General features: G+C 43.1%; 1 protein-coding gene across 4 annotated transcripts in view; it reads right to left on the bottom strand.

Annotated features, from left to right (window-relative positions):
- Window positions 1-24445, bottom strand: part of COL24A1 (collagen type XXIV alpha 1 chain) — a 155013-nt gene extending 130568 nt beyond the window's left edge. For all 4 annotated transcript variants that reach the window (XM_075508461.1, XM_075508463.1, XM_075508462.1 and 1 more), the window contains exons 1-4: window positions 24152-24445; window positions 17263-17324; window positions 9341-10644; window positions 1203-1256 (exon numbers count right to left, since the gene is read on the bottom strand). In XM_075508461.1, coding sequence (XP_075364576.1) covers window positions 1203-1256; window positions 9341-10644; window positions 17263-17324; window positions 24152-24207 — 1476 coding nt within the window. In that variant the 5' untranslated portion in view covers window positions 24208-24445. The remainder of the gene's footprint in view (window positions 1-1202; window positions 1257-9340; window positions 10645-17262; window positions 17325-24151) is intronic.
- Window positions 24446-26657: the final 2212 nt, after the last annotated feature.

The raw sequence follows: 26657 nt of genomic DNA, 5'->3' as shown, positions 1-26657 counted from the left end.
AGAAGTCAGGAAGATACGGATTTGAAGGCATGCTTTTCATTTTATACTTTTAAACATGTCTCGTCCACTCCCTTGTCTCCAACTGCTCTAAAGCATCAGTTTGGTTTTCGGACCCTTTGATCAGTGCACTTTCCTACCCCATCAGACCAAGTTTTGAAAGGCAGCAAAGCACAGCATGTTCAACACACGATTGAGCAGCAGCCTGTTTAAACGTTCCTCAAAGGCTGAGTCAAATCTCCTCCCATGTGTCTGCTGAGCCTTCATATAAACTACTCCCTTATCTCCCACTTGCGATTTGCCTAAATGAGTGCACTCCAGCCATAACCATTTACACCTCCAAATACCATGGCCCAAAATCTTCTGCACAACAAATGCTAACCTGTTCACTACTCCAGCTGCCCTTCCCCTAAAACCCCCAAAATCAACCACGACCTCAGGGACTCCTCAAGCATTTTTTTTGTACGCAATTGTGCAAACACCGATTTACCCTCTTTTGCCCCGTCAGCTAGTCCTTGCAGTGGCACAGGCTTCTCCCATGCTTTTGGCAGCTGGGGCGCAGGTTTCTGCTCGCTGCGGCAAAGCCTGTGCTCTGTCCCCTGGCACAGGGCAAGGTTGCTGTCCCTGCTCATGTTGGGGTGCACCCAGTCACACTAAATAAATCAACATTTGCTACTGTAGCTCATTTCTTGGGCAAATTACCCAGATACCTATCACCCCTTTTATCAAGCTGCTCTAACACAAGAGACTAAAACAGATTTTTGGGAGTGGGGTTTTTTTTCCCCCTCTCTCTTGCAGTGGTTAATTTTGTATCCACCGCCTGCTCCTCTGCGGCTGTGGCCTGCATTGCTCACTCCCCCTCATTCCAAAAACAAATGAATGTGACCTTAGATTGCAGCAGATGGGAGCAGCAAGGAAAAACTAATAGTTAATACTGTGAGCAGCAAAAGCTAGGTACAAATGTAACCACACTCTGTGTACGCACCCATACACGGAATTAACTATGCTGGAGGCTCACAGCAAAAAAATAAACCAAACCTGTTTGCTTTGCCTTACTTTAACCTATCTGCCAAATGTTAAGAATCATACACTTTCATAATCACCTAGCATATGAATAAAGTTGAGAAAAACAAAATGATGCAAACTCCGGTTTGATTATTGGTGACCTGCCTAGAGCTACAGAAGAACATAGCCGTTTTACTCACCCGAGGACCTCTCTTTCCTGATGGACCAGGTAAACCTGGAGGACCTGGAGGACCCTGGTGATAGAAAATCAAAACAAATTAGGCTAAAACCCGATACAAGGACAGTATCACAAGTCTGAATCAGACCAGTTCTTCTAACTGATGACTTTCTGCTCGTGCAGACCTTCTCAACTTGAAAACTAACTCCTAAACTACAAGCACGTGTGTGTTTAATCTGGCTCCAAATCAGATTTCTGTTTAGAAAGTATCCTATGTCAGTGGAATTGGAGCTAACAATCTAGATAATAACTTTTACTTAAGTGTATTTATATTAAAGGAAGAAGAGATCAGTTCAAGGATTAGAAACAAGCAAGTGCAGTGTATTTCAAAACAAAGAAAAGAGAATAATGAAGCCTTTTTAATAAGCATGCCAAACATTTTAGAAAAGTCAGGAGTAACTGTGAAAAAATAAGATACCACCTCACAGAAAAGACAGACATGAAACAGAAGAAAATAAACGTGGACAAATGATTGTTCAGTTTCCTATTAAAAGCTTCTGATAAGAATAACTGGTAGCACGTTTGCCCTTGTATATAATGAATATAATTATCTTTACAGAAAATGCAGATTTTTTTAAAATGCTAGTACATATCCAGATGTATCTTTTGCAAATAAGTTAGATTAACATCAGTTAGATGCATAGTTAGATATGCATCACTATAAGAATATTAGACAGTGTACCACCCTCTGTATATCTAGTTGTTTTGACCATAGAAACCTTTCCTTTTCTGTACATGGTTGCTGTTCACATTCAAAACCCCAGGATCTACTTCATTGTACTCAAATATGAATGGAGCTCCCAAAGAATGAGAGCTCCACACTAAAATCTGCACTGATTTATATTATGTTCCATCTATCACACCTGAGTCCTAAGGAGGCATGGGCTATTCTTAAGAGTGATTTCGGCTCCCATCCAAATGCCAGCACAGTGAGTCCCAGCTTTAACAGAGACCAAGTATTCCTACCGCAAGGGAGAATGGGCATCAAGAAAGTCAGACCTCATGAAGGAGCTCAGCAGATGATAGCTGGAAGGGATTCAACTTGCTCTTTCGCCCAGGCTTCCTCACGCTTCCGTGTTCTGTATATACTACAGCTCTCAGCTGAGGCACTAGGCAAAACACTGAGTATCATACTGCCCATCACCAAACAACACTGCTGAAAGCTGGCAGGGATACCAGGGAAATCAGAAGGGCAACTACGGTGCCTGAAATGGCCAACTCGCAGGCTTTGCAAAAAAGGAAAAAGTAAAAAAAAAAAAAAAAAGAGAGAAGGGAAAAAAAGATAAAACACCCATTGGGGTTTTATTAGCAACCAACAAATCATTTTATTAAGACAAAAGTTGCATTTTTAAAAACCTAAAGTTTTGTGGAAGCAATATTTCTTTTTCCTTGGAAAGATAACTTCACTGGCAGAGAAGACAATACTGATTATGGACTTCAGGCATTGTCAAGTCAATTACATTCATTTGGCCAAAATGCAGACTACTTTGGACAATGGGAAAAACACTGTCGCTCTGAAGAAGAAAAAAAACAATTTTCCTCTCCAATTAATCATAATAATCTTAGGAGTCTAATTGTACTGCAACTGCCTGTTTATAGTTGGGAATATTTGTATGTCCATACATACTGCATTAAGTCATGAAATGCATACCCTGCACTTCCCTCTCTGTATAATTTAGAAGACACAAATCTGCGTTACAGTTCTGGTCTTTAGGTTAAACCGTAACATGTCATACTTTTAGCATAGGAGGTTCGCTATTCAGCCTGAATGCATAAATGCTCACTAGCTTCCTCATATTATTCTAAAGTAAAAAGCCCCTGTGTTTAATAACAACAACAACAAAAAGTAGCAGACAGATGCATGGAAAGCTCTTGACCCGGCATTCTTGTCCAGGTCCAAAAACGTACCTGAAACAGCGCAGAGAGCTCCCACCCTGCCACTGCTGAGCTAGTATGCTTTCTACCTCTCCTCTCAGATTTTAAGTTCAGATACACTTTGCTTAGAAAATTATCCTGGGACCACAAAGGGAAACATATTTTTTATTAAGTAAAATATTTGCAACTACTGTGCATTATTTTGTGATTTGTGGTACAAAGTTCTTCTCTATCCCTATGCTCTCTACGTTTCCTTAAAAATACATTAATAGTCAACCCCCACCATTTTCCTAATAGAAATCTTAGTGAGTATTTATTAACATCCCTGATCTTTGCTGCTGATTTATTGAATGGCAGCAGTGAGAACATTTTTCCCTCTGTGACTTTGAAAAAAAATTTTTAAATAGTACCTGCTTCCTTTAAAAAACAAACAAACCCCCTCACTTTGATTACACTAATTCATAAGTAATTATCTCTCTTCATCTAAAAAACACAAAAAGAAGAGAATCTAATCACAACCAAGCCCTCAGCAACCCCTAAACGAAGCAGTAAAATATATTTTGAAATATGCAGCCAGAGATGAATAATGCTTTCTCAAGGATTTCTAAAACAAAGTCAACCACTGTAGATGAAGTCTCTGGTTAACAATAATTAGCAATTAGCACCAGCAATCCAGGTGTTCAATTAAAGTGTTAACAAGGACCCTCCTTAACCAGAGTACGTGACTCCTTAATCTCCATCTTAGACTCCTCCCTGCAACTCAAGCAACATCTCTGCTGACAGCAGACTTCGTAGAGCACACATAAGTCTTCCTGGAAATGCTTCTCCGACTAGTTGTAAGAAGTTATTCCACCCTATGGACTACTTCAACCTGTGAAAGCAACTACAACTTCAAATCAGCATGACTGTTTTTATACTAGCTAGGAAACTATTTATGCCTCTTAGGCATCCATGTAAGCCACAGAAGTCAACTTCTGAGAGTGAGCCAATCTCCCAAACCAAGGAATTAGTCACTTGTTTGAATAGCTTTTCCTCCAGCTACTGGAAACAGTAAAGAAACCTGAAGCAATTAAAAGTGTTAATGGCTTTTTTTGCATTTGACATTTTAACTACCAACAAAAAGTGACTTTGTGTAAACTTTGTGACAAATTTAAAATTCATTTATTTAATAAGATCAGTTTGCTCAAAACAGATCATATATACCTTAAGAAAGGTACTACACCTTACTGTCCTTAGGAATTGTGAAAATTTCATTTAGCTATTGAGCGGAGAAGCTCAAGTTCCAAATAATCATGGCTTAATCCTGAAATAATAAAAGTAGATGCCACTCTTCCAGAAATTTTCACTACCTTTCAAATGGTCATTGGGATGAATGTAATGGTGAACTTTCACAGACATTTTCTAGGATACTGAAGCCCTTCTATGGATACATGTGTTTTAAACTTTCCCTACCCAGAGGTAATAGGAAGCATTTCATTTACATATAACAAGCCGCTAAGATTTCAGATGCACAGCAGTAAATTCTGCATTAAGTAGTTAAAACGTCTGCACAGGCATATGCCAATCCTGTTGCCATTCAATACCTAAATCATACCGACTGAAGTTTCTCTTGCAAAACAACTACGACATTTCTCTTTAAAAGGCATTAGACTACACTCCAGCCACTCAACCTCAGCTCACCTCAGACACTTTTTTAAAAGACTGAATTAAATAAACATATGAGTTTAATGCTTGATCCATCAAAGGCAAGTAGTCCTTCAGCAAAACAAAAAAGACATGAGCCTTTCTGCACATCATGACCAAAATATCTGAAATACAGCACGGAAGCAAACAGAAACATCAGGCTCCAAACCTCTTCTAAAAAACTCTCCACAAAAGGAAATTCCACTTCTAACATTGCTAATATCACTTGTTCTAGGTATCACTCTGATTAGCCATGTTTTCCTTATGTCCCACCTAAAATTTCCTCCTCTGTCTTGCCATACTTTCTGTGAACAGGCAAAAAAGTGTCTTTATTAACTCACTCTTTGCAGAACTATAACATTTGTCCCTTACTTTCATTACTAAACACACTTTTGTTTTAACCTTTACTTAGAATCATATTTTCTATAACTGTGCCACCGTTACTGCAACCTTCTGCAATCCTCCTGGTCTGTCTGCATCCTTTTCAAAGCTCATCATCCAAAACTGAGGACACTTCTCCAAAGTGCAGCCTCAGCATACCCAAACCAGTAGGAAAATACCCTGTCTCTGATACATTACCAGGACTGGTGAGTATCAAGCATGACAGTGATAAGACACATTTATTCTCTAGTGCCCTATAACATCACTCTATCACCCTCATCTAACTGCCTAACCAATCACCCCCCCATCCTCTATTTGTACTTTTAATTTCTGTACTATTGCACTAAGTTTCATCCCATCAGTTTTAGACCATCTGGAATTCTGATTCTGTCACTCAGAATTCTTCTACCTACTCCTAGCATGCTTTGTCTACCTTTTTAAAGCATATTACTTAATTCAGAGACTAATTTAATTATTGAGCAACAAGGATCCTACCAAACATAAATGTCCACCTATTTTTTCTTCTTGCTTCATTTGCATGTCACTGGAAATGATAAAAACACCCACACACTTCTCTTTCCAAATGCCCTAGAGCAGGCAAGTTGCTTGTGTATGATTAACCTCCTTTCTTTACAGCTGTGGAAGTCTTTCCCTTTCTCTGCCAAGAATTCCTACAACAGCCAAAGCAATGTCATCAACATCAGAGGAATATATATATGGGTTTGGGTTATGGATTAAAGCTTTTCAATATTGTTGTGCAGAAGATAGGGAAACTGCATCAGTTCCAGGTGAATTAAAAGAAATGTTTAAATATTTAAGACTAACATCATCTTTTTGCTATTAAAAATAAAACAACAAGAATCTTAAGTTTTTATCTTAAGCAGATACTGAGATAGATTTCTCAGCTTCGGTAGGGAAACGTGAGGGTTACCTGCAGAGCTAAAATGCATGAAAGTGATTAACTGCCCAATATATCCCCTGTGGCTAGGGAGAGCCTCAGCAAGCAATTTTGTTCAACTGAGAAATAAGCTAAGAGTGAAATCTCTGCTGACACTTCCCTTACTACTGTTTATTTAGCACCAGATTTAGGATCTCTGAACTGCCCTCTTTGTGTTCTCACCCTCACACCTGTTGGCTGGAATAAGAGCATCTCATCCAGGACTCAGTTCTGCCTAATGCAGGGCTTGCATTTCCAATTCCTCTGGCAATATCTCCAGACTGCTTCTCCTTACCAACTAGATAGACTAAGGACACCACTGTTTGGTCTTCTACTTTCGCCTCCTGGCTGAGCGTCTTCATAATCCAGAAAGCTTTTCCAATAGAGAAAACTAATTCCTAGCTCATTTCTCAGAGGAAGCCAAATCCTGTGCAGATAGGCCTGCAGATGCAATTACCTACCAGCAACTAACCTAAATCAGCTCTTCAGCTCACATCAACCCCCCCTTCTACAAGTGTGGGACTATGCGTCATGTTACTGCAAACTGCTCTAGGACTGTGCAATGAAGAATATCAGTTTGAAAGTTAAACAACTAAAAATACACACCTGATCTATTTTTTTAATCTTTATACAGTGCCAACACCCTCTGCAACACAAAAAGGACTGGTTCATCAGATGAATGGAGTAGCTTCCCTCTAAACTAGTGGTTCAGGAAACCAGACTGTTCCACTTTAAACTCACCTTATATTTTTGTAGAGGATTTTCGGCATTGCAACTGCTAGAATTTTAATCAGGGTCTTAGTAGTTTTGAAGAAATAGGTGCCCTTTTCCATATGCTATCCATAAATGAAAGCCTGAATTCTGGAGCCCTGCTTTGCAGTGGTGGGTGAATTCCACAGCTGTGGGGATCATGGAGTACAAGGGGCCTGATTATACAAGGCAAGAATCAGTTCTGGTAGATGATTAAAAGCTAAAACGAAGCTGAGGAGTTTAAGAACCACAAAAGCTAGTTCTTGCCTGTCAAATCCAATAGAACAAACAGTATTTCTGCATTGAAATCTTGAAAGAAGGTTCAAACCAACCACAACATAATGACAGAAGAAAAAAAAAAAAAAGGGAGGTTTCATGCCTTATCAGGATTTTTTGCTGCAAGGGAACTTTGCAAGTTTCTCAGTGTTGCTTTTTTAGGCTTCCCACTGATAAGACTCTGTGGGTAGTTATGTATTAAAGTGTTAGAGCCACACAGATAAAAGCTGGATTATCTCTGGTCTTCTCTACATGGGTGTACTAGACTGAGAAAGCAAACCAAGACCGCCTCTTCAAGTCTGAGGGCAACAACAGTGGCAAGTACTGTGCCACGCAACCTCCATGGAGCACAATTCTTTACAGAAGCTTGTGTGGAAAAGGCCATGCAGAGGCCTCTGCTCCCTTTGGCATCGACCTCTCTGGCAACACAATGCTTTAGCTTTGCCTCTGTTTCAGTAGGTGCTGCTGGCCCCTTCAGCCAACCTAGTGCCCACAAAGAAGAAACCTCCCAGCTCTGCCACCGATCTCCAACACCTTGGCCACGTTATTTAAATCCTGACCCAGCAAAACACTTCAGCACAAATGCACCATATCCACTGCTACACACTAAACCAAACGCAAGGTCTAACTGCCTTCCTAGGCGAGACAAACTTCTGCGTCCCCAGTCTGTAAGAGAGGCATAGAAAATGGTAATAGACATCTTCAAACTCTCCAAATCAGCTGTCATCTTTGACACCCCATGTATAGCGTCTGTGTCTAGAAAAAAACCAGAGCAGTTGCTTAGAGTTTCTTAGTAATGCAAACAACCAACAGCATTATCAGCAGCCATTTCTGTGCCATGCGAAAAAGAATGGATTTAACTTTCTTGGCTGTAACTGACTGAAAACAAAATGTACAAGCTATGTGCTAAAATTAAAAGCTTCCATTAGCAGTTACTAAATGTCCTAAGCTCCAAAAATGGAAATTAACCTCATGTTGATGACAGCTACATACTTAGTGATATGTCCCCATAAATACTGTTGTAAGGGACAAAAAGAGAAAAAAAGACTAACTTCACATTCAGAAAAGATTAAGCAAGAGCACCCCTGGACTACTGTGAATTACTTGTTAACACATTTTTCAATTGTGTAACAATCCCTTTGCATCTGGATCCTGTTTAGAGTAAAAATTGAACTTTTAAATAAGTTTTCAGTTGCTGACTACCTTAAGAAAAAAATATTTCAGTGCTGAAAGAATACAGGCAGTAAATTTATGGGCACATGCAAATGTATATTAGGAGCTGCTTAACACATATCAAATTGCTTTCCAGTAATAACCACACAAATGCACACACACCAAAAAAAAAAAAAAAGAAAAAAAAAGAAGAAAAAAAGTGCCATTATCTACTCCATCCTATGGTTTAAAAATTTTAACCAAAAACTCAAACAAGCACTAACTATCATATTTCCCAGGCTAAGCAGGAACTGCTGTTATTTCTTGTCTGTAGCTTCATATATATTGCTCCCATTTTTATGTACTGAAAAGTTTATGAGCCTTGTGCACACAATAAGAAAGGACAAAGGGGTTTCTATTAAAAGCACTACTGGGCATTTGCAATTGTTTCAGGGATCACTTACACTGTGAACTGAAAAGATACCACAAAATCTTGTAAGACTATTCTAAAAATCATTTTACATGCAGGTTTGCATCACCCCATAACCTTGGGTTACAAATGGTTTTACCAGTCTAGACTCTGCAACTGGTCTCTTTCTACAATTATGAATTTTGATAGCACTGCTCAACTGAGAAAACTATGTCAGTCTTCCAAGCCGCCTGGTTGGTCTTTTCATGGATCAGTGTCTACATTTGCATACTGTATGAATTTATCCTGTAATTTTATTAAGTGAGCAGTCTCCATAATTAGCAGTTACAAACATCTGGCTGCATTTCAAATTTTAAAGAAGCCTGGGTTGCCTACCACTTCACCAGAACATGAATGTCTTGAATGTCTTTGTATTCTGCCAGTAAATAAAAATATACAACACTTACACCAAAATTACATGCGGGAAAGAGGCATACTTAAGGCAGACAAGCATTTGTACAGTACAGCCAGGAAAAGTTGCAGTCACAGCTTTGGCATGCTTTGCGAGGTTTCTTTCAAAGCCTCTGTAAATGTATGTTGCTGCATGACAGTAAAAAGAGTAGTAAAGATAACTTACAGGAGGTCCAGTTTCCCCCTTTGGACCTCTGACACTTCCCATTTCAAACATTTTGTCAAGATCTTCATAGTTATAAGCGTAATTATCAATACCGATGTCATAACTGTTTGCCGTGTGGTAAGTCGCATCAGCATCAAATGCACCTTCCTGCCCTGGACTGAGTTGATCATCCAGAGAGAGGTCAGCAGGCAAACCACGCAGTGTTGCGTTGAAGACTTGCTGCTTTTTGCTTGGTTCATCTAAATGCTGTTTTGCTTTGTCCATTCCCTTGCTTTTAGTTTTACTCTGTTTTACAGGGGAGATGAGAGGAGGCTCACTTTGTCTGCCTGCATCTTCTGTGGTATTATCTAAAGCATTTGGATATGAACCTGTGGGGGTTTTAGTGATGCTTCTTTTTTTGCTCGTCTCCTGCTGATGAAGAGGCAGATTGACGTTCTCCTGGAGTTCCATTTCAGGCCAAGCTTCCAGCAACAGAGGTTCGGCCTCTGGAAGCTCCGATGCAGAGACATTTCTTGACTCAAAGTCTTCTGATAGAAAGTGAATCTGAGCAACATTGGTAACAGGAACATTTGATGTTTCTTCCCTTCTATAAGCTGATATGCCTTCTGACTGGTTTTTCTCATCAATCATCATCTTTGGAAAAACATCCAGCCCATCTGACACATGTGGAGCTCCTAGCAGAGATCGATACGTTTCAGCCTGGCGACATTGCTGCTTTACATATTTACAGTAGTTTGCAGAGGCTTCTGCAGAGGGAATAATATCTAGCTGACATATAACTCCTTCAAAGCTGACAGAGTGAGAGTTCATCCTTCCCAGAGTAAATAAACCATCCAAATCAAATCTCTCCACTTCAGAAAGTATTTCCCTGCTATAGTACTTCTTTCCGCACTCAGCAAATACCGAGACAGTCTTGTCTCTAATGTCAATGGCAAATGAATGCCATTGTTCATTATGAACACTATAATCAAAGTATACGGACTGCTTCCCTCCAGTGTACACCACTACCTTTCTTGGTAGCAACTGGATACCAAACTGCAGTCTACTTTTGTTCCTAATACTGAAAAGGAAAGCGTTATTTACTCTGTAAGAGTACAACCCGACCAGTACGGTGAACTGATGCCCTAGATTTGATGGTATGACTTGAGTGATGGGGGACTCAATATGTGCATCACTGGTTAGTACAACTCCTGATACGGTTAGACGAACACCCTGAGGTAACAGAGATGATGTTGAGGGCGCTGTTGTCTCTGAGGGCTGTTGAACATCTTTCACAAGGCCTAGTTGATGAAGAACATCTATTGCTGTAAAAAGAAATAAAGGCATACTGTTGATTTCGTTTACAAGCTCATAAATTCAGACCCATATAAACAAATGTACGCACAACATCTTAACAAATCCGTACTTCCCAGAGCATATATACTGCACACAGCAAGGCCACCAAATCGCTAGTGTAAGACACACCAATGTTTCACATAAATCAAACAAATAAAGCCAGAACAAAATTTTAATCTTAAAAAAAAACACAACCCACCACATAGAAAGGTCCACGTAATGCCCATTGTAGGTTAGTTCATTTATGAAACTGAAAAATCCCCATTTGCTGTCTTCAACTTTTTCACAGTATTCGATGAACACACTTTGTTAGTTCCTTATTTAGCTAATCTTGCCTATTCTTCAAGCGGATAATTTTTTTTTAACTTTAACTTTTTCCTCTGCAAAAACCTTCTGCAATAAACCCATGCTTTTCCTCTTTATCAGAAAAGTTTAGATGAAAATATTGGGGGGGGGGGGGTGGGGGGGGTGGTTTGCTTTGTTTTTAAGAAGGGACAAGCTATTTATAACAGAGTAACACACCAGTGGAGCACCAGAAGATAGGCACTGGCTCAAAGCAAAATAAAATGGTAAGCCTTGCTAAGTAGCTACTACGTGCTGCAGAGGTAATGCAACTGGTACCTGGGACGAATTGCTGTGCTTCCACCAGGGAGCTTTCCTCCCGCCAAGCAAGGCCCTGTGCCATTACAGAGCTGGCTTCAAAGGGAATTGTTTTCCCCGAGGGGTCACCCTTGATTGTATGTATCTGTGCCAAAGCTAGTCAGACTAAAAGAAAACAAGGATCTTTCCAAGGGGAGACGCAACAGAGTGCGCTGCTGCCGCCTCCTCTCCCTCTCCACGGTTTACTTGTTAGGGCCAGGGATGAGATGAACTCTGCAGAAGCAGAAGTGGTGAGGAGCAAGGAAGGAAGAGAAATGTCAGGACCCAAGGGGCAGTGCTCCCATCTTCTGGCTCGTCTCTCTGCCCAGCGAATGCAAGGCTGCGGCTACTCAGACAGGATACTACATTAAGAGTGCACTCCACAGCGGGAGACAGCAGTGGACATTAAGGAGACAGAGAAACCAGCTGTCCTACTGATTTATGTCCTATAGATTTGGCTTTGGCATATAGAAGTCTGGATGGAAGATCTTCCTACAGCGTGCAATAGGCAGTGGTATTTTCACTGTTGGCTTCTCTAGTGTCTTATATAAATGTGAGCTTTGTGCTTTAGCCCTTTCCTTAGCCTGGACCTTACAGTACCTCCATCTTTTACCTGGCTAAATATCTTCACCTAATGGGTAGAAACACAACTGTCGAGCCTCCTGATAAACTGAAATCAGATCTGACCTGGGGTAAGAAATCAAAGCCACTTTCTTCCTAAAGGGTAAATCAATGGTCAAAGATGACCAAATTCATTTGGTATTGCCTAATCAGATTTAGGCATGTTGGAGTTGGTGGGCATAAAGACCTCCTTCCTTAGGATGAATATAAAGACACCGTTAGATCCTTTATGATGCAGCTGAAACAGAAACACTACAAAGGCTTGAATAGGAGCTAAACAGCACGTCCCCAGCAGTCTTCCTGTGGGGATGCAAGACAAGACAGCACTTGTGGCATTGACTGGTCAACTGCTTGTCTGGGTATTTGTGAAAGGTGCCACAGAAATACTGCAGAGACTGAGACAAAACGCAGTCACGGAAATAGGAGACAAGAAGGTTAGGGGATAAAACACATGACATGAGAAAAAGCTGAAGGAGCTACATTTGCTTGGCCTGGAGATGGGAAGGCTTGGGGGTATCTGATTACAATTGTCCGTGATCTGAACTGGGGTTATACGGAAGACAGAGAAAAGCTGAGGAGTAACGGGCACAAGCTGCTACACAAGAAATTCCAACTCCATACAAAGAAAAAGCATTCTCACGGCAAAAGCGGTTAAGTGCTGGACCAGGGGGCCAGAGACGTTGTGTAATCTCCATTCTTGGAGATTTTCAAAGCCCAACTGGACAGGACCCAACAACCTGAACTAACTTGAACATTGACTCTGATCTCAGCAGGAGCTAGAACCAGATGAGTTCAAGGTCCCTCCAAGCTAAATTTTCTGATTTTCTGCACAAGGGGAAACTGAACATTGTAGTTTTTATAAACAGCATTGCACAGAAGCATACGATAATCATCTTTTTTCCCCTAACTGGAACAACTGGTTGGACCTAAGCTTCAGTGACCTGCCTATATTAAAGATGACTAGTAGTATCTAACAGTTGCACTGATCTGATAAGCCTGACTGGGAAGAGACTGGCACTTTCCATAGCATTTAGCGGAGGGTACTTTTACTATGCACGTTGTGCTTATATTAAGTAAATAAAGCTATTAAATGGCATAACAAAAATTTGGAGTAGCCAAGAAAAGTTAAGAATTCTCTGCTATATAAAGAGAAAAGAGCAAGTGAAACAAATGGATGTTCACTCTTTTAGTGGGAAAAAAAGTCTCCTTTCCCAGTCTTCCCTCTCTCTGTTTACTGAATGTATTCATAGCAAACTTTAAGAATAGACAGATGTTGGCTTCATTTCAGTGGTAAATTATGAAAAGAGCCTGAGATTTCCTTGAAAGTAGTTTATAAATTGGAACCAAAAGCATCAACCTGAATGCACCGTACATCTTGAAAATTAATTACACACCTTGTAGCGTTTCTAGTCATGTTTGAGGTTCACGGGCGCGCCAAGATTATCCTGGCGGGTAGCCAGCGCAGACAGAGGTACGGAGAAAGCATATCTTTGCAGAAAGTCATGTGTACGCCAATTTCTCAAGATGTTTTGCCTCAGAGCAATTAATCTACTATGGCTGTATTTTTATCTGTCAAACTGATAACACAGGTCAGGTTATAGTAGAGCTTCCAAGCACAAGGCATCTGCTAATGAACCACCACACTTTCCCAGGACCCATGTCCTGTGTGGTCTGCATGCAGTTTGGAGGAGAAAGCTGTACTTGTATTGCCCTTGTGAAAGCTAAGAAGAAACACAGGTCCTGAGCTCTGGGCAACGCAAAGGTCTTACACATGCAAATAAGAGCCCAAGGCTGGAGACACTGCTCCAGCACTTCTAGGCACTGGCTGGGCCAGCTGACTGCACAGAGGAGAACAGCGAATAATCTAACCTAAGGTTGTGCCTAAATATTTCATCCTAACCTGAAATATTTGGCAAGTACTTGTATTTTAAAATATTTGTAACTATATATTTGTATTTAAAAATAACGATGCACAGGATCTGTCCAAAGTGTTATAAATTGAAGTATAAAACAAAAAGCTTAAACTTAAACTGGCTTAAAACAGTCAATTTAAAAATGGCATTCAAGAGTATCGCTACTAAATCTCAAACTGCAAGCAAAATTGCCAAAATTTTGGCAGTTCTGATTTGAAAACAGGACATTGTTTAAAAGTTATTAAAAAAAGGAAAATCATCTGAGAGCATGATGAGAAATAAGACACATTCTCCACATCCTGCAAGCAGATTTCTGTGAACAATGACAGGTCCTGAGAAAGCTAAAAACAAATAAATGCTGTGTGAAAAACGACAGCAAAAGATTAAGTATCAACTAATTATTCCTTGCTGACTTGCTGCCTGTTAACCCACCGTCAAGCCAAAAGACGGTTCCAAATTTTTTTGGCCAGGCATTTCATTTCTGGTCCAACATGTATTTTTATTTTATTTTAAGGCTTTCAGAAGCTCTTGGCAGTACACAGGGTTTTGGGAGCAGGCAACTCTCTCAACTCTTCCTCCCAGCATGACAACCACTATTTTCTTTACCTATCAGTAGTCAGTTTTCTTTGTTTACCCATGTCTGCACAACATCTGTCTTCACTTACTGTTCATTCAACCCATTAGTCCCCGAAATTTTAACGGCTCATCTTCTTGAAGGAAAAGTTGTTTTGGGTTTTTGGTGTCAAGTGCTCTCCTTCCACCTTCTAGGAGGACTTGAAAAATTTACAACCTTACTGCATCATGAGGGGAGGCAAAACCTAACACGGGCTTTGGCAAAAAATCTTCTGACCCTCTTGTGGCACAAAAAAATCCCAAAAAGGAATCGGGGAGGCATGAGGGGATTTGGCTGTTTGATCGTTCCACACCCCTGTTCTGCTCAGTCTCTCTTGTTCATTTTCCACATTCCTCCATACTAATGACTACTCTGAAGGGAGGATATTTGGGGTGCTCTCTCCATTTCAGCAATCCTAGTACACACATTACTCACTTTCCCTTTACCAGTATGGGTAAGGGAAAGACAAGGCTCATTCATCGCTCAGCTCCACCAGAACTGAGGTAATTACTCATCAGGTTGCCCATTTCCTAGGTGATGCTGCATCTGCAACTGGATAAATTAAGATACCCGCAACCAGTATTCTCCCGGACACCAGGCCGAGCGACTGGCATAGGAAAGCCGACCAGATACATTGATTCTGCAATGTCCTTGAGCCACACTCAAAGTACTGCTCCTAAAGGCTGAGGCTGTATCTTGATATGTATTTCACTGAACACAATTTATAGCAGCCTACCAAAGTGAACAAGGCATAGCTTCTCAGGCAAAGCATGCACAGGCTGTTCCATCAGCTCAGGAGAGAAGGAATGTTAATTACTCTAGCTAGCATCTTCATATTTGGCAGAATAGTCTTTTTTGCAAAATACCACTGCCAAGAAAGTTTTAATAACAACTTAAGTGTTCACATATTCCTAATGGGCAGACAATCCTGTTCCTGGACAAACTCTAAGCACTGCAAATGGAATAGTGCTAGCTCTGCAGGTTATATACTGAGACTGAAGGATACACTTGAGCTGCTCTTTTTCTGAGGAGGTTTCCTCAGTCTGCTGGTCTCTGAACTGCTTTTTGCAGCCTTGTTTACACACTGTGCAAAAAAAGTGCGTGAAGGACCAAATTCACCCACGGGCAGAAAGTTGCATCAAGGTTCAATGCATCATTTTGATCCCAAGCAAGCCCTTAAAGAAAATGAAGTTGTGTATGGCTTCTGTGCACAGGGGGTGGAGGGGAGTTTCTATTCAGTAAGGCTTCTCCTGTGGCTATCTAGAAATGCTGCTGAGGAATTAAAAAAAAAAAAAAAAAAAAAAAGAGTAGGAAAGCGCCTTCATCTGCTGGTGACAAAATAAAAAAATAACCAAATATAAACATGTCAAGACTGGAGGCTTTACCCCATTTCTGCGAAGCTCTGTGCATGGAGGTACTCTCAGCCAAGAGGCAAACAAGCCTCAGACTGCACCCACTCTCCCCTGCCGCTGCTGCCCCTCCAGTCCTGTAGCCTTCACGGTCCTCGCCTGAAGTTTCATTAGAAAAGCAATTCCCAGACTGAGGCACATGAGAAGTGAGAGAAATTGTTTATTTCTTTGCAGAGGAGGAGGGTGGGCTGGAGGGACGAAGACAACTCAAACCATCACTGCACGCTTGTCTCTGGCATCCTTCACCTGCTCCCGCTACACCGGGAAAGTGCAAACTGCCTCCCTAAGACAGCCTCTTCCCTTTCCATCCCGCAGGCCTGGAGCAGGGCAGGCCACACACATCTATGGGTGCTGCCCCTCCTCCGATGGCTCAGCTATTAGAAAAATCTGGGAAAATCCCATCATCACGAACACATATGTCCCCTATTGAGCTGAATGTGAAAAAATCAACAACCAATCTTAACAGGCAAACAAGCAACTAATGGAAGGCAAAACTACAAAGAGAACAGGAAAAAAAACCCGCAACTGAAGAAAAAAACAAGCTTTGCCAGTCATAGGGAATGATGAGAAGGAAACTGGTGAGAATAATGGTGGGAGGCTGCTGAGATATCCCACAGGGCTCTAGCAAAACGTTATCAGGAACGAGTCTTAACTGTGCAACACAACTGTATTCAGCTGAGTATTTGCAGTTTACATACTTACCAGCCAAGGATGATCTATTTCTTGCTTCACCTGTATGGTGAAGGAACATGGCAGAGAACTGATGCTGCCACTCTCCTGGCAGATACGCAATGACTAAGTGGCATGTTACCTCCGCCACTCGGGATGCTAATATTCCCACAGCAGTCTCTAGTGCAAGCTGCACATCTGGTGCAGTTATAAGAGCTGGCAGATTAAGAAAGAAACTCAAAACAAGACAACCCTATTTCCTCACTAACATCTGCATCTGAATGCAAAACCAAATGAATACACAATTTCACTTTTTGGTTTAATGATGCCAGCCTAGACTAAGCCTTTATTATATGCAGTGGTTTGCTTGCACAGCCCTAAGTGCAAAGGTAACTCAGTCATAGCTTGCCACCCCCAAGGACACCCACTTGCAGTGGGAACACAATCAAAGCCTTTTCACTGTACAAGGCTTCTCTTTTATGAAGAGCTTGCTTAAATATGTAAGCAATTTCATAGACAGAAAATCTGAGTAATTTTCAAAAGGTCATCTTTTCCAAACTGGTTGCTTTAAACTTTTGCTCTCATTATGCTGTAGCTGGTATTTTCTTCAAGTGACCATTAAGGAACTGAACCTAAGGTCACTAGTAACAACAGCCATTTATTTACTCTTTTCATCTAGTAAGAGATTATACAAATGTCCTGTTATAAAAAAAGCGTTCTCACCTTGTTTGGGTACTTGTGCAACACCCACAGCTATACATATTGCAATAAAAAGGAGAGTTTTCCTAAAAGGAAAAGAAAAAAAAGAACATGTGAGAAAACATCTACAGTTTCAGAACTCCAAGGAATTAGAAGCTTGATTCAACATCCGAAGTCAATGGCAGGATCCCATTGACTTCAGCAAGTCCTGGATCAAAGCCATCACATTGTACAACTTTCCACTGATGCTGAGAAGGCGTTTTACACAAAGATCAAGGATTATGTATGCCCTCATATATAGTACATATATTTTACACTGGCTTATATTATTAAAGTAACTGCATCTGGTTTATATTTCCTTGCAGCAGCCTTCAAATACGAACACTGCTATGTAGTAAATTTCTTCCTGGAAAGAAAAGAAATGTTGCTGTAAAGAAACCTTAAAATAAATGACAAGTTAATGCCTGTGGAGATCATTAGATACTTTTAACCTGCTATCCGTCTTGTCACTATATCACGTCATTTTACCATAAATGAAAATGTTGTGTCACACTTTTGTTCCTGTATTATAAAATTGTCATGTTACAAACAAGACATGCTCTTCAAAAAGCAAAAAAATCCCATCACATTTTGACTTAAAACTTCACGCTCAGATAGAAGAGTGCAATACTGACAGGTATCATAGGCTCACTGATTGCAATGAACATATATAACGTTGATACAGATTAAGTGCTCAAAATTTGCTTAAATGAAAAGTGTTGGATGTTGGGCAAAGAATACATTTTTACCATGGTTAAAAACAGACTGTCTGCTGGTTTTTACTCAATTATCCTATTAGGCAGATTAGCATCTAATCACACCCTTTTCAGTGACTGAATCTTTTAATAAATGAGAAATATATTTTCTGTTGATGTTGGACATCCAGGCACAGAAACAGATGTATGTAACAATAATAGTAACCTATATCTATTTAGTTCTAAGAATAAATATTTCTAAAATATCAGAAATATAGTTCTGATACTAACTACTCAACTCACGCTCAAGCCTCAGCTCAACCCTCTTGCTCATTAAGATATGTAACCTCATTGATTTTTCATAATATTAAATGCCAGATTGACTAAAAGTGTTTGCTGGACCATGCCAGAGAGCACTTGAGTATCTGGAATAAACAGTATTTGAAAGTAACACCGTTGCAACTAAACACCTGTAACTTCATGTGATGTAACTTTGCCAGCTAATTAGTCAGGTTTGCGCAGCAAAAAAAGGGCAGGAAGAAAACCCTACCACTTTATACAGGGATGTATGGTTCAAACAGCAAGTTTGAACAGACAGACAAGTTCCTTCCACTGAGCGTTCACTGCCAGGTTGCCTTCAGCTCAGAGGATAACGTATGCATAAACCAAGTATTAGTAATGCTACAATGACAAGAAATAATGCTATGATTTAAATGTTTTTGTGCGTGTATATACATATACGTACATATACACACACACACACATATATACCAGTATTTAGTGAAAAATCTTAATATTCCTTTCAAGGGTTTGCAATTCAAACATTCCAGAAACATCCAAGTGCATGAAAATCACAGAGCAGAAATCTGGTTTTAGCAATTTGCTCAGTGAAGGGAAAAAAAAAAAAAAAAAAGAGTCAAAATCCATTGATCTAGCAGAGGATGTGTTTGATTACTTACTCTCCTTCCCCTTACGCAGTTTTACCGTGGGGTTTCACCCCAGTTTTCAAACCAAGTCCTCCTTAGGGGAAGAGGGTACTTCACAGCTGGTCTGCTGCTTCTTGTGGGCCCCCTCCCCTCCGCAGCCCAGTCCAACCCAAGCAGCAGGTAGTTCTCAACTGCCCCCTCCCCGAGCCCAGCCCTTGATAGACAGTTGGCAACCAAAGCCCACTGGCTGAGCCTTCCCCCAATTTCTGTTGTGAGGAAAAACACCCGTGGCAAATGCTGGGAGGAGAAAGGAAGCGTTATAGACCCAACCAATTCCCATTTCTTACAGGTGTGTTGGTTCAAACGATAATTAAAAAAGTGGACTATCCACCACCACCCACTCTTCCTCTGGCAAACCTCTCTGCTGTCCTTTCCTTTTCCACCTGATCAGCAGCCTGGACTGTATTCACAAATTGCCACTCTGATTTTCAGGTTCAGTATGGCATTTCACAAATTGCCGCACTGATTTTAAAACACTTATTTAAACAAGATTTCAAATTACAGGGACAGGGAAAAGCAGCTTTAAAAAATTAGACTAAACATATTTTTCCTGCTATGATATATCTTAAAGAGTCTCCTGCAGCATTCTTCAAAACATCTGCTCAAAGTTTTCAAAGCCAGTAAGTGGGCTGGATCTTGGACAAAATTAGGTCCATTGGTTATACACCTACATGTGGATTTGCAGATGGAGAGAGCTTAAGTTTTGGCAATCGGAACAAATGAATAATTTAAGGAACAGTAAGGCACGATAATGGTAATATTTTGGTATTGCCACTGTAAAACCGTAGATACATCATGGTTTTTAGAACAAAATGCACAGAATGTACAGGATATTCAAAAATATGCATCATTGCTCCAGTTCTGATCACAGAAGGGGAGTGGGGTGGAAACTACACCTTACAAATCCCAACATGCTTGTAAGGGCACATTTTTTCATTAACCACTGCAGTCCCTAGCTATTGCTCTCTTCAGGCTTTCTCCTGCTACAGCCATGAAATGTCTACTGGAGCAGTTCTGCCACTCCTGCAAAAGACTTTATATTAACTGTTGTCCAAACAGCAGGTCAGCTATGGGACACTCACTTTGGTTTTTTTCAGCTCTGAAGACCAGAATTCAAGTTCATAGTTTCTGTGTCACACAATGCATCATCTTTTGATTTAATGAGAAGCTCAGTGACAGGAGACAGCTGTGTTAGGAAGAAAGTCCATGCACTGCGCTGTATCAGCTAAAACTCAGGGCAACGCTTTATCTATTTGACTTTCATGGGCACAAAATGGATTCGCGATTAAAAATAGCATAAGACATTTTAGTTAACTCCAAAGTCAGGATGCTCAAAGGACCCCAGAGCCCAAAATGTGAAGATGACTCCTCTTGACATTACAACAGCCTCTTCCACAATGTCAGCCAGGGACAAGATGTGTGTCAGGTATCTGCCTCCGTCACCTCCCAGCAAATGTTGTGGGAAGGCAAGAAATTCCAAAATGCTCCCAGGGCTGTAAATTACACAGATGTAACTGGATATACAGAAACATTTAGTGAGAGGTAAAGACAATGTCTGGCTTACACAGTGCTCTCCAGCTAATGTCAAGAACAGACGAGTGATCAGCTAAAAGAAAAAACAGGGACCAGAGACAACCATAGGGCTGGAGGTCCTCTAATGCGTGGGAAAAGTTAGCCTTCCTTCTACCATTTTTCACAAGTACAACTTCTTTTAAGTGAAACCATGTGCAACCTAAAGAGAAGTTGTACAAGGGAGCCCTCCATAGCCAAAGATGAAAAAATGAAATTCTGTCTTTCTGAGAGAATCCATTCATGCAAACTCTCCCTTCTTGTTCAAGATCACTACTCTTGGCATTTGCAGCTTTTAAGCTGCATAGCAGCCAGTTCTCAGTCTCCATTCTCACACCAGCACTGCCACTAAGCCACCAGGCTCCCTGCTGTGTAATGCATACATGGCTTAATCCATCGTCTGCCATAGCTGCAAGGAACAAAGCAAGCAGCATGCAGAAACCCTGGACCGCATGCCTTAGCTGAGCCCATAGCTCTTGGGGAGACTTGCCCTGTTGGGACATGACAATAGAAAAATGCAAAAGCATGTGGCAAGGAAGACACCAGCTGACTCGAATGCTGGCTATTTTTCCCCATTTAACATCACACATGAAGCTGTTCCAATACCCCTGGGCTATGTCCTGTCCTAGAGTCTAGGTATCTCTTGAGCTTCCTCCCTTCCTCCTACCTTTTCACCCTCTCTCCTGGTTTACATGCAAGCACAAGCTGAAGGCAACTATATAAGCATTTGGAGGAGGGCACTATCAAATGCGATTGAGCAATTCTACCACTTAAAATAGAGCTTGTCTTTCTGATAATCTTTGACATCTTGTGGCTGTTTGCCTCTTCCTACGAGTGGACAGTGACTATCCGTGTTTATTTTTTCCTATTATGGGTGACGGATGGATGAGGAAACTGATAAGCTTCAAAGCCAGTTGTGGCAAGCAATGATGAAAAATTCTACCCTCTGAAGACTATTCAGCAGCATACAGAGCTTGGGTTTGGTCAGTGCACAGCAGCATCCTCTTCATTCCAGGCTAGTTTCCTAAACCCCAAGTTTAAAGGAAGAAATACCACTAGCTGGCTGCTAGAGAAGGCAGGAAAACCTGTTCCCAGTGTAACTGGCACAGATGCATTCAACCCTGTGCTCATCAGTGATGATGGTTTAAATACCAGCACCTGCCCCATGTGCATTGCTTCATTGGATCTCCTCTGAGGCCTGCTAAGAGAACGGCCCAATTTGTGTCCATCAAGCCTGAAGAGGGCTTTAGGACAGGTGAGAGCACCTTGTGGACAGAGATGCCCTGGGCCTCTCAAAGACTGCAAGATAAGGTTAAAAGCCTTATATTTCAAAATCGGAGAAGAAAGATATCTTCCTTTGCTACTATAACGAGATTAGCCAGCAGGTCCAGTGCTGTTTCCCAAGTTTTAAGAGACCTACTATCAATGTGGCTCGAGGGGACACAACAGCCTCCAAAGCCCCTCCCAGGTGACAGTTGCATGCTGTTTGGGCATGGATGCCACTATGCACCCAACCAGCAAGGGGGAAGCTCCTGAATCCTTTGCCACAAGTTCACAATTTGAAAGAAGGGAAAAAAGGAGAGACACAAGATAAGGTGAGAGGTAGAAGATCAAAAGATGTATTGCTCTTTCCTTCTGAGGAGCAGGGGCCCAAGAGGAGTCCTACACAGTGCTGTGGTTCAGAGAAAGAAAACTCCCTGCCCGGTGGCCTAGCCACTCTCTGGACAGCATTTGGCTTAAGATGAGAAACTACCACATCTAGAAGAACAGTCAACTCTGTTAGTATTTCTAAAAGGAGAAAAATGAATGAAAAAGATGTGATTTTTAGAACCATTTTATGAGTACCTCCGTGATTTCTTACACTAGTTCTCTTGTCTAGATAGCACACACTGTTTTCCTCTGTATTAAGGCAAAAGTATACAGCTCAAATTCCCACTCCTGTGAAATACTCTCTTCTTTCGGGGTTTGTCTCTGTGTATTTTGTAGATAGCTCTTCAAACGTTCTACAACTCGGTGCTCGCAAGAGACAAGGGTAACACAAGGCTGTTTGTGTTTTAACATTAAATATTCCATCAACAAGTTTGGTGAGAGATTTAGGAGTCATGCAGCTGTAGGAGTTTTATTTATTTAACCTGCAGAAACACCTCTATACAGATAGCAGGTCTGACCTAATGGCATTTCCACAAAAAGGTGGTCTGGGTTGCAAGGGATTGACTGGTTTGATATATGCTAAGGAAATCTGATCCTTTTGCAAAGAATTCTGGTTTCTTAACACAGGCAAGCAACCAGGTTGCTTCCTCTCTAGCCAAGTAAATTAGGTAAACAAGACAGAAGCATATAGGTGTATACATATTCTGAAGCTATCTCCGATTTTCAACTCCGGTAAACTGCATCTCTGCTACTGTACTACTTTACTACAATTCAATTTTATGTTTCTCTATCAGCAATATCCCTTTACAGATATCAAATAAACCCCTTTTTTAAATTGCACTCAGACGATTCCTGAAGAAGTCCCACAGACACAGCCATTAAGCACACAGATCTCCCGGGAAGGCCACCGTCAGGCAGCCACGTAACTAACTGCCCATAAGCATTCAAGCGCACCCAGATTATGCACCAGGCACACTTTAGCAGCATAATCCTCACTACAACACGAGACAAATCCTTCTCTGTCCCGCTTGGAGCTCTCAGTAAGCTTAAATTAAGCCACAGCCAGAATAAAATAAGCACTTTACAAAAGGAGACACATACTGGCAACCTCTATAATATCATTACAACTATCAAAAGCTCACAATCGTCTTGCCTAGGCTGCTTTTAGGCAAACTATAGGGGAGAGCGGAGTTCTACCTTTGCATCGCAGATGGTGATGCACTAGGAATACCTCAGCCTATTGCAGAAGCATGTAAACACAGGACACCTCATCTGGGCATCTCTTAGTAAGAGAGTAGCCTCAGCTCCTAAACGTAACTTCTACAGGTTTGGGTTGTTTGCTGTGTTTTAACAGCTAGGTACCAAAAGGGAGGACGAGCAGGCGGGTGACTTGCGGGTGCAGAGGCACGCTCTCCCCCAGGACCCCTTCTCCCCCTCGGGGCCCGGGGGGTGTGCTGGCTCTCAGGGAAGGCTGCCCCCGCTCCCCGGGGGCCGCACACCCGCGCAGCCCTCCCCGGGCCGGGCTCCCCGGAGCCAGGCTGCCTGCCGGGGCGTGGGCTCGGACGGGGGAAGGATGACACAGGGTGCTGGACGGGACCGGGAACACCCAGGAAAGCAAGAGCGAGAGGAGAGAGAAGGGAGAGCGCCGGGAAGGGCTAGGGGCGTGCGGCGGAGAGAGGCGCACCGGCGGGCTCCGTCCCGGGAGCCGGCACCCCGCAGCCCCCGCCGCTCCTCCGGGGGCACCCGGCACCTCGCGGGGTTGCGGCTGGCGCCCGGGGGTAGGGCTGGCGGCACAGCCCACCCGCGCCGTGGGGACAGCCCACCGGGGTCGCCGTCCTCTGCCCCCGGGAGCGGAGCCGAGGCGCAGCCCCCATCCCCTGCCCGACCCCGCGGCGGGCTGGCGGTGCGGTGCGCCCCGTCGCCGCCGGCCGGGGCAGCGGGGCCCGCCGTCGCGCCTCCCCGGCTCCCGCTTACGTTTGAGCCGCGGGAGAGATGCGTCCTCGCCTTGTCCTCTCGGCTCCCAAATGCATTTGTATGCATCTGCCCGGGCAGCGGAGATCCGAGGGAAAGCCGGAGCCGAGCGCCGCGCCGCCGCAGGGTCAGGTCCTGTCCATGAAACCCCGCCGGCCCCGAGGTCTCCACCGAGCTCCGCGCAAGCCCGAGGGCGGCCCGCGTACGGCCCGCGGGGGCGGGCGCGGCGGCGGGGGGGGGCCGGGCGGGGGGGGGGGGGGCGCCGGGGGCCGGGTGGCGGGGGAGCCCCGCGGCTGCCCGCGGAGTCCGGCGGCGGAGCGGCGCTGCAGCCGCCTGCCCCGGCACCGGCGGCCCTCCCCGCCTGCCTCGGTGTTGGGTTTCAGCGCTGGCTGCCTGGCGATTACATCAGCAAACACGGCCCCCGAGGCGGGCCGGACCCCGGCCGCGCATGCTGCGCGCTGCCCCGCGCAGGTCCCCCGCGGGCGCGGATCCGGGACGGGGGCCGGACCCGCCGGCGGCCCCGGGCGCGCAGCGCCGAGCCGAGCCGCGCCGGGCCGCGCCGAGCCGCGCCGAGCGCCGTCCGCCCCAGCACCGGCGGGGCCCGGGAGGGAGCGCGGTGCGGCGGCCCCAGGTGCGCCCGGTGCGGCTGGCAGCCCGCTGGCCGCGGGAGGGATGGGAGAGGCGCAGGCAGGTGATGCCGTTTCGTGCACCCGAAGGGCGAGGCGCGCCTTCGGTTCCCGCTGGGCTTCAGCCGGGAAGGCTTGGCAGGAAGCGGCAAGTTAAATTAAAATGTGGGGACGGAGGAGGGGGGACGGGAGATGATGAAACGGCACAAAGAGAAAAAGCAGAGTGTGCTGGAGGTTTTGCATCTCGAGTATAATTGGAGTGGGGTCCGGCAATCCTCCCTGTGGAAAGTGCTTGACGAGCAGATGTAATTTGGAAGCATTATAATGCCAAAAGAAATACGACACCCTTCACTGTCTTCTTCCTAAAGAGACAAAGGTCTTTTTAGCTTTAATTTCCAGCTTTCTTATCTTGTCCCAGTAACGCGGTCTATTACAACTTTATCCCATAAGACATCTTTATGCAAACTGTCTCTCAAAACAAACAAGGTAGTAAAACAACGCTAGGCGTTGCAATACACGGCGTACAGCAAACCCGTGGTCAGATCCTGCAGCCTTACTTAGGCAAAACTTCCACTGACCTAAGCAGAAGTTTGATGTGTTAGGATTGTGGTACTTGGCTCTTGCTGGGTGTTACAAGAACAAAGATTTCACATCAGACCTGCAGCAAAGACCTTCAAGTGGTAGGTAAGATGGAGAAAGGTGACATGAAATAAAACCAAACGTATTACCAAACGGCAGAAAACGAGAAATGATAAGGCACAAAGAAAGGTTGTACAAGACAAGGATTTTATATTGTTATCACTGAGGATGCTCCACTCAGCTGAAAAGGCCTTTTCTGGGTGATCCAGGTAGTTAGGAAGAGGCAGAAAAATGGGAGGGAAAAATTGTGAGGCAACCAAGGGCTAAACCTAGAACAGTGAATTTTCTTGGGGATAACAGAAGCCAAAGTTACAGGGGAAAAAGTTATTCTCAGGCAACACACCTGAGTGTTTTAGTGTTTAATTTCACACTCAAAGTCAATTTCAATACCTTGAATCATCCAGAATGTATACAGTCTCACTGGCTACCAGAGGATTCCCTATTTTCTTCACTTTTTGAAAGCCGAAAGTAAAAGCCGACAACATTTTGTCTTCCTGTCTGTGTACCTTGCATTAACAAAGTGACAGCAGAATATGAAAATGTATTTGTTCACCGAAGAGAACATGGTGCCTGCCCAGGGAGGTATTGGACACTGCTGCAATAAAGTCTTTGTCAGCATTTCTGTTTTGAACCCCACTTGAATGGCTGCCAACAACTGCAGTGTTATATTTCATTTAGTTTTTGTTATTAGCATTAAGATGAACTAAAATGTGTACATTACAGATTGGGTTTGGAACGGTTTGGTGCCGTTCCATGAAATCTATCAATCCCTTAAGTAAGATGTCTTGCATGCAGTAGACATACAGTTGATTTATTAACCCTTTAGCATCAGCATTAGGGCTGTTATGGAGAGAATTCTGCCCTGAGAGTGACACTGGGTAAATCCTGCCCTCCTTTCAGTGCACATCGCCAAGTACAGGAGCCATTCTGCAGCACGTGCCGAGGTGGGCTGGGGGCATTACGTGCCGAGATCTCCCTTTCCAGCAGTGTTCTCTCCGAAGAAGACACAACTTGAAATTCTTGCCAGCTGTGCATACCGGGTGTAAATAAAGCTTTGCTGACCCTGATTATGCAGTGACTTAAAACAGTATAAAGTTTAAAAAAGAGCATTGGGTTTTCAGTTTTCTATATTCAAAACTACAAAATTAAGTTCACAAAGTAGGACACTTCCCTGCCATTTGCCGCTTTGCTCTTTAGGTCCTTGTTACAGCCCCTGCTGTGGTTTGAACACTGCCTTCAGGCCA

Source organism: Mycteria americana, chromosome 7, assembly GCF_035582795.1.
Source record: "Mycteria americana isolate JAX WOST 10 ecotype Jacksonville Zoo and Gardens chromosome 7, USCA_MyAme_1.0, whole genome shotgun sequence".
NCBI classification, from domain to species: domain Eukaryota; kingdom Metazoa; phylum Chordata; class Aves; order Ciconiiformes; family Ciconiidae; genus Mycteria; species Mycteria americana.
Note: the sequence above shows the minus strand (reverse complement) of the source record. Positions and strands in the feature narration are given on the sequence as shown.